Source organism: Polypterus senegalus, chromosome 8, assembly GCF_016835505.1.
Source record: "Polypterus senegalus isolate Bchr_013 chromosome 8, ASM1683550v1, whole genome shotgun sequence".
Classification (NCBI taxonomy): Eukaryota; Metazoa; Chordata; class Cladistia; order Polypteriformes; family Polypteridae; genus Polypterus; species Polypterus senegalus.
Window position 1 is genome coordinate 15329475 of NC_053161.1, and position 13049 is coordinate 15342523.

General features: G+C 37.8%; 1 protein-coding gene across 21 annotated transcripts in view; it reads left to right on the forward strand.

Annotated features, from left to right (window-relative positions):
• The window catches only part of LOC120533808 (protein-methionine sulfoxide oxidase mical3a-like), a 457937-nt gene that overhangs the window by 347327 nt on the left and 97561 nt on the right, over positions 1 to 13049 (forward strand). For all 21 annotated transcript variants that reach the window (XM_039760797.1, XM_039760788.1, XM_039760784.1 and 18 more), the window contains one exon: positions 10584 to 10779. In XM_039760797.1, the coding sequence (XP_039616731.1) occupies positions 10584 to 10779 (196 nt within the window). The remainder of the gene's footprint in view (positions 1 to 10583; positions 10780 to 13049) is intronic.

A 13049-nucleotide genomic window follows, 5' to 3' on the forward strand; every position in this document is an offset into this window, starting at 1 on the left:
TTTTTAACACACTACTTCTCCGCTGCGATATGCGGGTATATATATATGTATATATATATATATATATCCCGCTCTACATACTCGAATAATGGATACTTTATTCGCCATCAATGATTGTTTTGGTAAAGCTATACTCAGTGTATTCATTAGATGAACGGTAAAAAAGTAAGAGCGAGGGGAGGATGACTCATTGAGGCATGCAGGCTGTAGTGCACGTCAACTCTATCTGAATTGCGAGATCACATTTGAAAAAATATATTTTTTTAAGTTCTATTTAGTCCATATGTGTCAAACTCAAGGGCCGCGGGCCACATCCAGCGAGATCATTTTATATACTGTATTATTGTTATTAAAGCCCGGGTATATGAAACGCTCGTAACACAATAAACTACAGATCCCATAATGCAGCGCTTTAGCTGCCTTGTCGAACACTTAGCGCGTTAATCAAGTCTACCTTATGATGCAGCAAAAGGAGTTATTGCGCAATGAGTTTGCACGGCGCTTTGGTGACTTTGAAGAACAAAAAAAGTCCGTCTACATGCGGCTCGAACCTTGTGCATGTTTGGTAGCACATATCTGTGTGAGAAGCTCTTCTCAGTGATAAAGACTAACAAAACAGCACACAGGAGTTGCCTCACTGATGAGCACCTGCAATCCATCCTGAGAATCTCCACAACACTGAACCTCACACCAAACAGAAACGAACTTGTGGCCAAAAAAAGATGCCAGGCGTCCAGCTCTAAAATGACATATGAGCAAAGACAACTGAATGATTTGATTTGTTATTGCACGTAAGAGCGGAGTCAACCGCTTTAAAAACAGCGTATTGCACTGATACGAAATAGCTGTGTGTGTATATATGTAGATATGTATGTATATGTATATATATGTTTATATATATGTGTGTGTGTGTGTGTATGTATGTATATATATATATATATATATATATATATATATATATATATGTATTTGTGTGTATATATGTGTGTGTATATATGTAGATATATATGTATGTATATAATATATGTTTATGTGTGTGTGTGTGTATATATATATATATATATATATATATATATATATATATATATATATATATATATATATATATATATATGAGAACAACACTCATCACTCACAACAGTGACAAAACAATTATATTGACAATCAGGTTACGTTATTTTCAAAATGTTTCCTTTTCTTTTCATTGCTTCTTTAACACACTACTTCTCGCTCTTGTAGTGTATTTTGCTAGTATATATATATATATATGTGTATATATGTATATATATGTATATGTATATATATGTATATGTATATATATATGTATATGTATATATATGTATATGTATATATATGTATGTGTGTGTGTGTGTGTGTGTGTGTGTGTGTATATATATATATGTATGTGTGTGTGTGTGTATATATATATATATATATATATATATATATATATATATATATATATGTGTGTGTGTATGTATGTATGTGTGTCTCTCGCGAATGCACCTGTGTGTGTCTCTCTCTCTGCACAGGGAATGCACAGGAAGAGACTGAACACGTGCCGTGTGGCCCTGCGCATGCGCACTTCACCAGAAGACACACACACGGACACCTGGACGCACGCATGGGTATTAGTAAAGATATAGATATATATATATATATATATATATATATATACACACACACACACACATTTAGTCGACAGAATATTATTCCGGAATAAATCACCTCAAACCTTAAATAACTTATTTTGCTCTCTATAAAAATATATTCTGTCTAAATTATTATACAAGTTAGAAATAAAGTAAACGTTAAAAGAACAAACATTTAAATTTCTTTACTCTTATGTAACTTTATATAAAAAATAAACTTAAATTTTAAGTATCCCAAAAAGATTTTGCTCTCCATAAAAATATATCCTGTCAAAATTATACAAATTCAAATATGAGCTTTGTGCATAACAAAACCTGGAAATGTAAATAAAATGTGTTCTTTTCAGCAATAACAAATCAAATCATTCAGTTGTCTTTGCTCTTATGTCATTTTATCAGATTTGGACGCCTGGCATTTTTTTTTTGGCAACAAGTTCGTTCAGTGAGGCGACTCCTGTGTGCTGTTTTGTTAGTCTTAATGACTGAGAAGAGCTTCTCACACAGATATGTGCTACCAAACATGCACAAGGTTCGAGCCGCATGTAGACGGACTTTTTTTGTTCTTCAAAGTCACCAAAGCGCGTAACTCAGTGCGCTCAGTTTATCAGCAAAGTGCGTATTTGGGAACACCGTTGTGTCGACTTGGTTCAGCATTACTTGGCAACAGGGAAAGTGGGGCAAGTTGCACTGGTGCATTTGTGTCTCCCATAAAAGCAGCTTCACTTGAAATCACTTTGTGATTTTGCACAGGTAAAAACGTCTGCTGAAGTGTCAGATTCTTCTTTAACTCTTCTGCTTTCTGTATCTTCTGCATTGCATTCAAGTCTTTCAGGTTATCTTGATGTTTGTCTCATAGCGCCGTCTTAGATTAAATTCTGTAATTATAGCCACATTAGCTCCACAAATGAGACACACGGGTTTACCGGCAATGTCAGTAAACATATACTCAGCCTCCCATCGGTTTTTAAAGGCTCTATGTTCAGAATCAGCTTTTCTCTTCGGCATCGTGTGGGCTAGCTTCGCAATAACTTGCAGCATCATAAGTTAGACTTGATTAACGCAGTAAGTGTTCGGCAAGGCAGCTGAAGCGCTGCATTATGAGATCTGTAGTCTATTGTGTTACCAGCGCTTCATATCCCGGGCCATTAATAACAATAATATATAAAATGATCTCGGGCGGATATAATTACACGAGGGCCAGATGTGGCCTGCGGGCCTTGAGTTTGACACATATGGACTAAATAGAACTTGGAAAGATATATTTTTTCGAATGTGATCGCGCAATTCAGATCGAGTTGACCCGCACTACAGTACATCGAGCCCGCATGCTATTGTGGTTTTGCCTGTGTGCCTCAATAAGTTACCCTCCCCTCGCTCTTAGTTTTTTACCGTTCATCTAATGAATACACTGAGTATAAGCTTTACCAAAACATTGCGAATAAAGTATCCATTATTCATAAAGGTTCAATTGGTGATCTGTCTTTCTGCATTAACCGCATATTTTTTCATACATCTCAAACCAAGGGGATGCAAGGCTAAAATTAACGTCTCAAACCAAGGGGATGCGAGGCTGAAATTAATCAGGAAGCACACGTACATACTCAGTGCATCCCCTCTCGGGAATCGAACCTTGGACGCTGGCGCTAGAGGCGAAGCCTCTACTATTGTGCCACGGCATGTGGTTTGTCTAGTTGAGCGTAGCAGTGTAATTCGGGTTTTGTTCAGCACTCTTTGGAACTGTTGCTTTTTGTCTGCGCACTGTGTCAGTTCACATGAGCCGCTGAATATGGTTTTATATGTCACTCGCTCACTTCTAATTGTTTCGCTGCCTTCTTAATTATATAATGTATGTTTTCTTCAGCGGTTTTTGGAGCTGTTCCTGGTTTTCTACGTACTGCGTGATTATGTGGGAGGCGTGATGATGTCACACGAAACTCCGCCCCCCAAGGCTTTCGAGCTCAACTCCATTACAGTAAATGGAAAAAAATAGCTTCCAGTTATGACCATTACGCGTAGAATTTCGAAATGAAACCTGCTCAAATTTTGTAAGGAATGACCCTGCCAAATTTCAGCCTTCTACCTATACGGAAAGTTGGAGAATTAGTGATGAGTCAGTGAGTCAGTCAGTGAGTGCTTTGTCTTTTATTAGTATAGATAATTTAGTGCCTGCCCATATAAGGCCGTCCATCAGCGGCAATCGAATAGAAACACTGCCGCTAAATATTCACGGGTGAAGGACTGTGCTTATGCAGACGAAGATGAGATGGTCAGTGTGGTGTTTGGCAGAAACTGTGCACAGACAAAATGTCAACTCGATCTGAATTGCGCAATCACATTCGAAAACATCTTTTCAACTTCTATTTAGTCAACACTTAGCATATTCATATGTAAGGCTGCTGCGCAACTCAGCACGCCTCCCATGTAATTGACTGCCTGCCCATATAAGGCCGTTCTTCGCTGTGGTGTGTTCATTCATTTCCTTGCTTCGCCAAAGAAGCAGCCTTTTCATAGGTTCTCCACTGTTTTAGCATATGCATAGGTGCGGCTGCTATGGAAATCAGCACGCCTCCCACGTAATTGACTGCCTGCCCATATAAGGCCGTTTTTCGCTGCAGTGTCTTCATTCGTTTCCTTGCTTCAGCAAGGAAGCAGCTTTCTCACAGCTTCTGCGCTGTTTTATAAACGAACGACATATAAGAAAGTCCTTTTTCTTTGCTTCGCCAACGAGGCAACCTTTTTATTTAATCCACGGGTTCTGCGCTGTTTTATTGTTCATTTGTTACAATTGTTATAGTTATTGTGTAGATATTTTATACTTTGTTTACTGATCAAGTACCCATTCCCTTTATTCTTCCAACTGTACCCCTATTAAAATGTCTATCGACGTAATCACCATCAATCAAAGAACTATCACTTACCGAGTGGTGTCCATGCCCGGAGATGGCGCCTGCCTTTTCCATTCTCTGTGTTACATATTGCACGGACATATCAGGCTCACTTTTGATATCCACAAGGACATTGTGTCTTATGTATTAAATGACTGGGAGAGGTTCAAAATATGGACTGATGATGGTACAGGAGATAATTATAGTACACAGGAGCACTATAAGACTGAAATGCTTAAGCCCTTCACCTATGGTTCTGCATGTGAGTTGATGGCTGCCGCTGAATTGTTTGGTTGCTGCTTTCAAGTGTCCTGAAATAGGCAAATATTTTACACCTTTGGAGAACCGTCAATGCCTCTTAAACATCTTAGATTCACAGGTGACAATTTGAGTAGTGGATACTTTGATGTTTATGAATATTCCAACTCTCAAAAGCTGGATGCGAAGTTATTGATGAAGCTGGTTGTATTCTTACATCGATTGACACATGCTGAATGTCACTTCAACACAAATCCAGCTGATTATTACACCGGCAATCCAAGCTATGAGAACACAGTAAAAAGGAGGTGTATCAGACGTCGTGGTAGATTTTCTCATACAGCTAGCCGGAATCAACTCTGCAGCTGCCGCCAAATACGCAGAAAAATCCACAAATTCATAGGGACGCTTGTCGCTAAATACTCGCAAGCACATCCAGAAGTTAATAGGGACGCTGTCGCTCAATACTCGCAAGCACATCCAGAAGTTAATAGGGCCAATTGTGGATTTGCGTATGACCCGAACATACATTATGACAAAACAGTACACATTGGATCCATGGATGTTCACTGTAACTATTGTCAAGCAAAGAAGTGGAAATGCGAGTCTCCTGGTTTGTGCTGTAACGGCGGTAAAGTCTCTCTCACTCCTTTATATAAGCTTCCTCACCTTCTTCAGGGCCTGTTAAATGGCAAACATCCTCAAAGTGAGCATTTCTTGAACAACATTCGAAAGTATAACAGCGCATTTCAAATGACATAATTTGGTGCTAACCAAATCGTTGAGGGAAATTTTATGCCTTCATTTAAAATTCAGGGACAAGTGTATCACTTGATTGGCAGTCTTTTACCTATGCCAAGTGAAGAACACAAAATTTTGCAAATTTATTTCGTCGGGAACGATGAAAAGGAAGCACAAATCCGCTGCACTAATTTTTCTGGACTTAACATGCCCCTGGTCAAGCAATTACAAAAAATGCTCCATGACTGTAACACTTACATCCAGGACTTCCACTCCACAATGACAGTATTTCAGATGATGACAAACACTTCAAAGTTGTCATTCACGCAGACAAAAAACCATTACATGCACACAAAGGCAGATTTAATAAACCCACAGTTCATCAAGTTGGTGTTGTCATCGTTGGGCAAACGTTCAACAATAGAGATATTGTCTTGAAAACCAGAGACAATAAACTGCAACGCATTAAAGAAACCCACAGATCCTATGATGCACTTCAATATCCTCTCATGTTCTGCTATGGTGAAGACGGCTATTCTGTGTCTATACCTCAAGTTCATCTGCCAGTAAGTTACCTATGAACAAAACCGTCTCTGCAGCAAACTTCTATTCATACCGCTTATGATCAGACAACATCATGCTAATAATATCCTTTTCTTCCAACTTTATTAAATCAGTTTTAGTTGATATGTACGCAAAAATTGAATCTGAAAGACTAAATTATATCAGACTAAATCAAAAAAAACTACGGGCTGAAAATTACGTTCACTTAAAAATGCTATTGACAAAACGACACTGATTTAACAGAACTTGGTCAAGCTGTGATATTACCATCATCCTTCACTGGAGGACCTCGCTATATGCACGAGCGCACAAGACGCAATGACATATGTTCGTTGTTATGGCCGCCCTGACTTATTCATCACATTTACTTGAAATCCTAAATGGCCTGAGATCTCTGAAATTCTCCTTCCACGCCAAAAACCTCACGATCGCCACGACCTTATCAGTCGTGTATTTCATCTCAAGATCCGCAAAATGATAGACTTGCTCACGAAGAGTAACATTTTCGGCTGTACAAATTGCTACATGTACACCATAGAGTGGCAAAAGCGAGGTATTCCCCATGCACACATTCTATTGTGGCTAAAGGATAGGATTAAACCAGCTCTCATCGATCAACTCATCCGTGCAGAAATTCCTGATCCACAGACTGACCCAGCTCTACACATAATAGTAAAATCCAACATGATTCACGGCCCATGTGGACCTCATAATATCAACTTGCCCTGCATGAGCAACAGAATATGCACTAAGAAGTACCTGCGTCCGTTCATCTCACAAACTCAGACCGGAGAAGATGGTTACCCTCAGTACCGCCGGCACGCACCTGCTGATGGAGGTCATACAATTAACATCAAAGGAGTACATATCGACAACAGATGGGTGGTCCCTTATAGTCCTGTGCTGTCCCGCTTCTTCAATGCTCACATCAATGTCGAATTTTGCAATTCAGTAAAATCGATCAAATACATCTGCAAGTATGTTAACAAAGGAAGTGACCAGGCAGTATTTACAATACAAACTCAAAATGACGAAGTATCTCGATACGAAGCTGGTCGTTACATTAGTAGCTCTGAAGCAGCCTGGCGCATTTTCTGTTTTCCCATTCATGAACGTTTCCCTCCGGTCGTTCATCTTGCTGTGCATCTTGAGAACGGACAAAGAATTTATTTCACAGAAGGCAATCTTGCCGATAAAGTACACAATCCACCACAAACAACCCTTTTAGCGTTCTTTGACCTTTGCAAGCACGATGATTTTGCTAGACAACTTCATTATAATGAAATTCCATCATATTATGTGTGGGCAAACAACATGTTTCGTCGAAGGAAACAGGGCAACCCTGTACCAGGATATTCGGAAAAAAAAAGGATCATATACTGGGACGGGTCTACACTGTACACCCGAATAACTCTGAATGCTACCATCTTCGACTCCTCCTCAACAAAATCACAGGTCCCACATCTTTCAAATCTCTCAGAACAGTTGATGGTGTCCTACATCCGACCTATAAGTCAGCCTGCAGGGCACTCGGTTTATTACATGACGATATCAACTGGGACGAGACTCTACAGGAAGCTACTCTATCTCGCTCACCTCAAAAGATCCGTGAACTATTTGCTGTCATGTTGGTGTTCTGCCAAATAGAAAACCCCTTAAACCTATGGGAAAAATATAAACACAGCATAGCAGAAGATGTTAGGAGACAGACTGAAAGAGATCATATATGAACAGAAGTCCACCAGTGGTTAAATTTGATCTATAACAAGTGTCTACAGTTGCTTGAAAACTACGTCATTGCTATTGGAGGTCAATCTCTTCATCATTATGGTTTGCCTTCACCTTTAACAGAACTGGCACAACTTGCATCAAATCCCGAGTACTTGAAAGAGACATCTTACAACACCTCGCACTTGGCCAATATAGTCACAAATAACGAGCAGTTGCTAAACAGTGACCAAAAGTCAGTTTATGAGCAAATCATGAGCAGCGTTACGTCTGCTACTACCACGGTGTTTTTCTTTGATGCTCCAGAAGGAACTGGTAAGACATTCCTAATAAACCTTCTCCTTGCAAAAATCCGAGCAAAACGTAACATTGCCATAGCTGTGGCTTCTTCTGGCATTGCTGCAACTCTTCTAGAGGTTGGCAGAACTGCTCATTCAGCTTTCAAGCTGCCTCTGAACCTCAACCATACTGAATCCCCCATGTGTAACATATCAAAGCAGAGCAACATGGCTGAAGTGCTGCGACATTGTCAACTTATTGTCTGGGATGAATGCACTATGGCACACAGAGCAGGTATTGAGGCTTTAGACAGGACCCTCCAAGACATCCAAACACCAACAAACTTATGGGAGGCTTGACAGTGTTGCTGGCTGGAGACTTCCGCCGAAACCCTACCAGTCGTGCCCAGAGGAACACGTGCTGATGAAGTTAAAGCATCTCTGAAATTTTCATACCTTTGGCCTCAAATCCATGTTGTTACTTTAAAATAAACATGAGAGTTCATTTGAAACGCGACAAAAATCCGAGGACTTCTCTGCTTTCTGATGAGTATAGGTAATGGCACCTTCATACAAGAAAACCGTAAAATAAATATTCCTACAAATCTCTGTCTCATCGTGAATACCTTACAAAGCCTTCTTCAAAATGTTTACCCCGATCTACGAAATCTACACCGAAGTGACATCTCATGGTTAAGAGAGAGAGCTATCCTGACACCAAAAAATGACATGACTACGACTATAAACCACATTTTACTTCAAGAACTACCTTCACAATCAAAAACATATCAATCTGTTGATTCAGTTGTAGAAGTAGAAGACGCAGTACATTATCCAGTAGAGTTTCTGAACACTCTAAATCCTCCAGGCACTCCTGAGCATAATCTCATCTTGAAGGTTGGGGCACCAATAATGTTAATGAGAAACTTACAACCACCGAAACTTTGTAACGCACGAGACTTCAGGTCACATCTCTACAAAACAACCTAATTGAAGCAACTATTTTACTGGCAGTGCCTCAGGTGACACAGTTTTTATTCCTCGCATCCCCTTTATACCATCTAATCTCCCATTTCAATTCAAATGCGTTCAATTTCCAGTAAGACTCTGCTTCGCAATGACAATTAATAAGTCTCAGGGACAAACACTACAAAAGGTTGGCATTGATTTGAGGCAGGATTGCTTTTCACATGGCCAACTGTATGTTACATGCGCAAGAGTAAGCTCAGCACACAGCTTAGTCATATTACAACCAGAGGGCCGAACTTACAACGTAGTATACAGAGAAATCCTTAACAATTAATTTTTTAATATATTTTACCTCAGTCTACAGATGTTTACTTTTTTCTTAATAAAAATATTCAGGCAGTATTTCACCACTGCGAAGCACGGGTATTTTGCTAGTATGTGTATATGTATATGTATATGTATATGTGTATATATATTATATATATATATATATATAGGTCACTCGGAAGTTTCGTAGGCGCTGAACATATAGGCTAAATGGAATACATGTGTTTATTTGCATAACTGATATTGAGCCAAAATAAAGTTAAGGCACTAGCTGTGCCATTACTGCATATCAGGTTAAACTTTACAGTTCATACAGAAAATGACACATTTCTTCACCTGCTGAAATATCACATCCTACACAATGTATGTAATATGAGCAGATTCAGCTGGAATATGAAAAAGTACCATCTTCTTTGTCATTGGGCTTTGGGCACAATCAAAGATTTGTGTTATTTTGAACAAAAATAATTTTGAAAAATTGAGTTTTGGCAGTGCCGGGTAAACCATTGCATAATAGTTTTCCGGGCTGGGCGGGTAGGTAGGAGTTGGGGTCGCAAGACCCATCTAAAGGATAGTACTTTCCAGCCTGTAGATCCACTCCAGGAGGAGTCATTAAGCTGTATGTTAGTTATTTTAAAGTTCTTTAATAAGAACATGTAGTCAGAAATGAAGGCTCAATAAGGATGTATTTTACAGAAATGTTAGGGGGTATATTTTCCTGTAAACAGAAATAAATGGAAAAAGTTTCCAAGTATGTATCTGAAAGTAAACCTAAGGGAGCCAACACATCTCATATGATTTATAATTACTAGGAGGGTGTGAGAATAGGGTTAACAAGCTGTTTGTGTATGTTTGGCCTGTACTGGTCTAAATATCTATGTTCTTAAAGACATGCTTTCATTTTCTCAAGTTTCTTTGTAATAGGGAATAAACTTCTGAGTCATGTGATTTAAGACGAAACCTTGATGACCTATTAAAGTATCCGAGTAAAAACTGCAACAATTTAGCTAACCAAATGAGCTTGATAAACTGAATGATGTCCTGTCGTTTGTCAAACTTTTAAAGTTCTAAAAACCTCTGGCAATCTTTTCTTTTACTATATGTATGATCTCACAGTATTAGGTTGCTTTACTTTTTTGTATCAGTATTTAATTAGTAGAATATTCTGGTTCTGTTCTTAGCTGTTGATGTGAATGGCATAGAAGAGCCCAGCCTAGCAAAACGTGTGAAAGGTACACCAGAACGCATTGAGCTGGAGAATTACCGCCTCTCTCTGCAACGAGAGGAAGAGCTTGAGGAGGTCCCTGAAGAGACTCTAGCTGAACACAACTTAAGTAGCGTGCTAGACAAAGTTACTGATGTTGATGAGGTCTCAAGGTAAGAAAGAGCTATTTCTTATTTTACAAAATAGTAAATGGACCCCATACTCATAACACAAGGAAAATAAGTACTGTTGTATTTATGATGCTTTCAGAAATCTCATTGTTAATTTTTCCAGGACAAAGAAGTTTTTTTTTGATTGATTGTATTAAGTCATTTTTTGCATCTAAAATATATTTTGGCTGACATACACATTGACATGAAGAAAACCTTTCTTGTTCGCTGGTTGAATTTCCTTGTTATACAGTCTTTTTACATGAATAGGTTTTCAAATAGCATACTTAGATTATTCTTAATCCAAATTAATACCTGCTGTTTGACAATTAAAGCTTAAGAATTAGCAATTAAAAATTAATTACATTTTAAACCTGCTTAATCAATTTCAGAATTGCTTGGGCCAGAGTCTACCCTGGCAGCACTAAGAAGAATTCAGGAACCAGCCATGGACATTGCTCCACTTCCATTACCAAGTTCACTTACACACACAGTGTCACTAAGTCTTATTTAGGTTTATCAGTTAACATGTACTACTTAGAAGATGTTTGAAGGAAAACTTCTGTTCCCATAGAAAAATGAAAGTGGATGGGGAACAATGAGTGCAAACCCATCCAGACAATGACCAGGCATGGGTTTCAGATCTAATATACTGGATTTGTGAGGCAGCAGTGATAACTACTGCGCTTTCATGTTCTCCTAGAAATTAATTAACTATTGTGGAATTGCAGTTTAATGTTTTCATTAGCTCATTAATATTGAAATAGTCTTTCCTTAACTATTATTGACTGTGCCATTTTTTTAGCAAATAGTTCAGTGTCTCCCTTTTTTAAATAGAGCAGTAAATGTTTTTTGGCTTATAATAAGTATAGTCTATAAAACTGTTAATTTTTGCAGGAAAAATCAACAAACTATGCATGAACAAATAATTAGTAAGATGAGCAGCTGAGGAAAATTGGAGTACAGTTATTCTGCTCTGTATATTAATTTGTATTTTCAAAGTACAGTACACCATCAAAGATTCTCATTTAAAACATCCCCAGCAAAATTAAGATTTTTTTTTGTACATTGTTGACCTCCTTTTAGTATATTGCGTCAATTTGTATATCATGATTAATGTAAACATGCTGAAATTCAGAGTTTGAATTCATTATTTATTTATGAATCCTTGAAATTGGGAGTAAAAGTTAACTTGTTTTTTTTTCTTCTTATTTCATTGAAAAAATAAAACTTGTGTATTTTATATGTAATAAAAATATGTAAGTGCAGATTTATTGCGTAAAACACGTTTGGACATTAACAGTATAGTAGATCTGAAAACCATTTGTCTGCCTTGTGGAGAAAAGCTAAATCCTTCTGGATACTTAACAATTTATTCCTCTGCTGCATGAGTTGATTTACTCATTACAGGCTAACTTCTAGATTTTATGTCATTCAGTTGGAAACTTTAACTTGTGAGCATCATGTTCTAAAAACCAACAGTTTCTGAGTGATGGTATTAGCAATGAATTCCTGGATGTGGCACAAAAAAAAATTATCACAGACATGATTATTTACTGTATTGCATATTTAATGTAAAATATTGAGAATTAACTGAACTGATATAACAGTTATATATCAAAAATTTATTTCAACTCAAAGTTTCACTGAGTATTGCCATCCTTTACTTATAAAATCCATGAATAATTAAGAGCCTGTCCAGAATTAAAAGATTTTTATTCTCATCAAGTTTTCTTAATTTTCGGAATCTAAACAATTTCTAGATTTTATTTTTGTATTATTCAGTACATTAAATCCCCTTTCACATCCCCTTGAAGTACTCCCCTGTTGTTTAATAAATGTCGTCATATATGAAAATATCTTTACAGTTCCAGTTTCTGATTTTTCCTTAATTATTATCATGAACCTCATTTAGTGGTTTAAACACACACACCTGCCTCTTCAACTTTGACAGGTACTTTAAACTTTGCCTTCTTAACAGATGACCTGCAGAAAATTGTGTAAATAGTCCTTAGTAAAGTCTCAGTGTTCCTCATCAGAGGAATTTCTTTCCAAGCATCATCAATAATCCGGTCCTCACAATGTGCCACACAGTGTTGCTTGGATAAGTGTGGAATGGACTGCCCCAAAAGAGCAGCCACACCTTTTTGTTTGTCTTCTCGACTGATCTGCCATCCCAGGTATACATTATCATCTGATTTAAATTTATCTCATTTACCATATACAACTGTTGAATAGCCACAAGACTAGATATACTGTTGTATGCTGTTAAT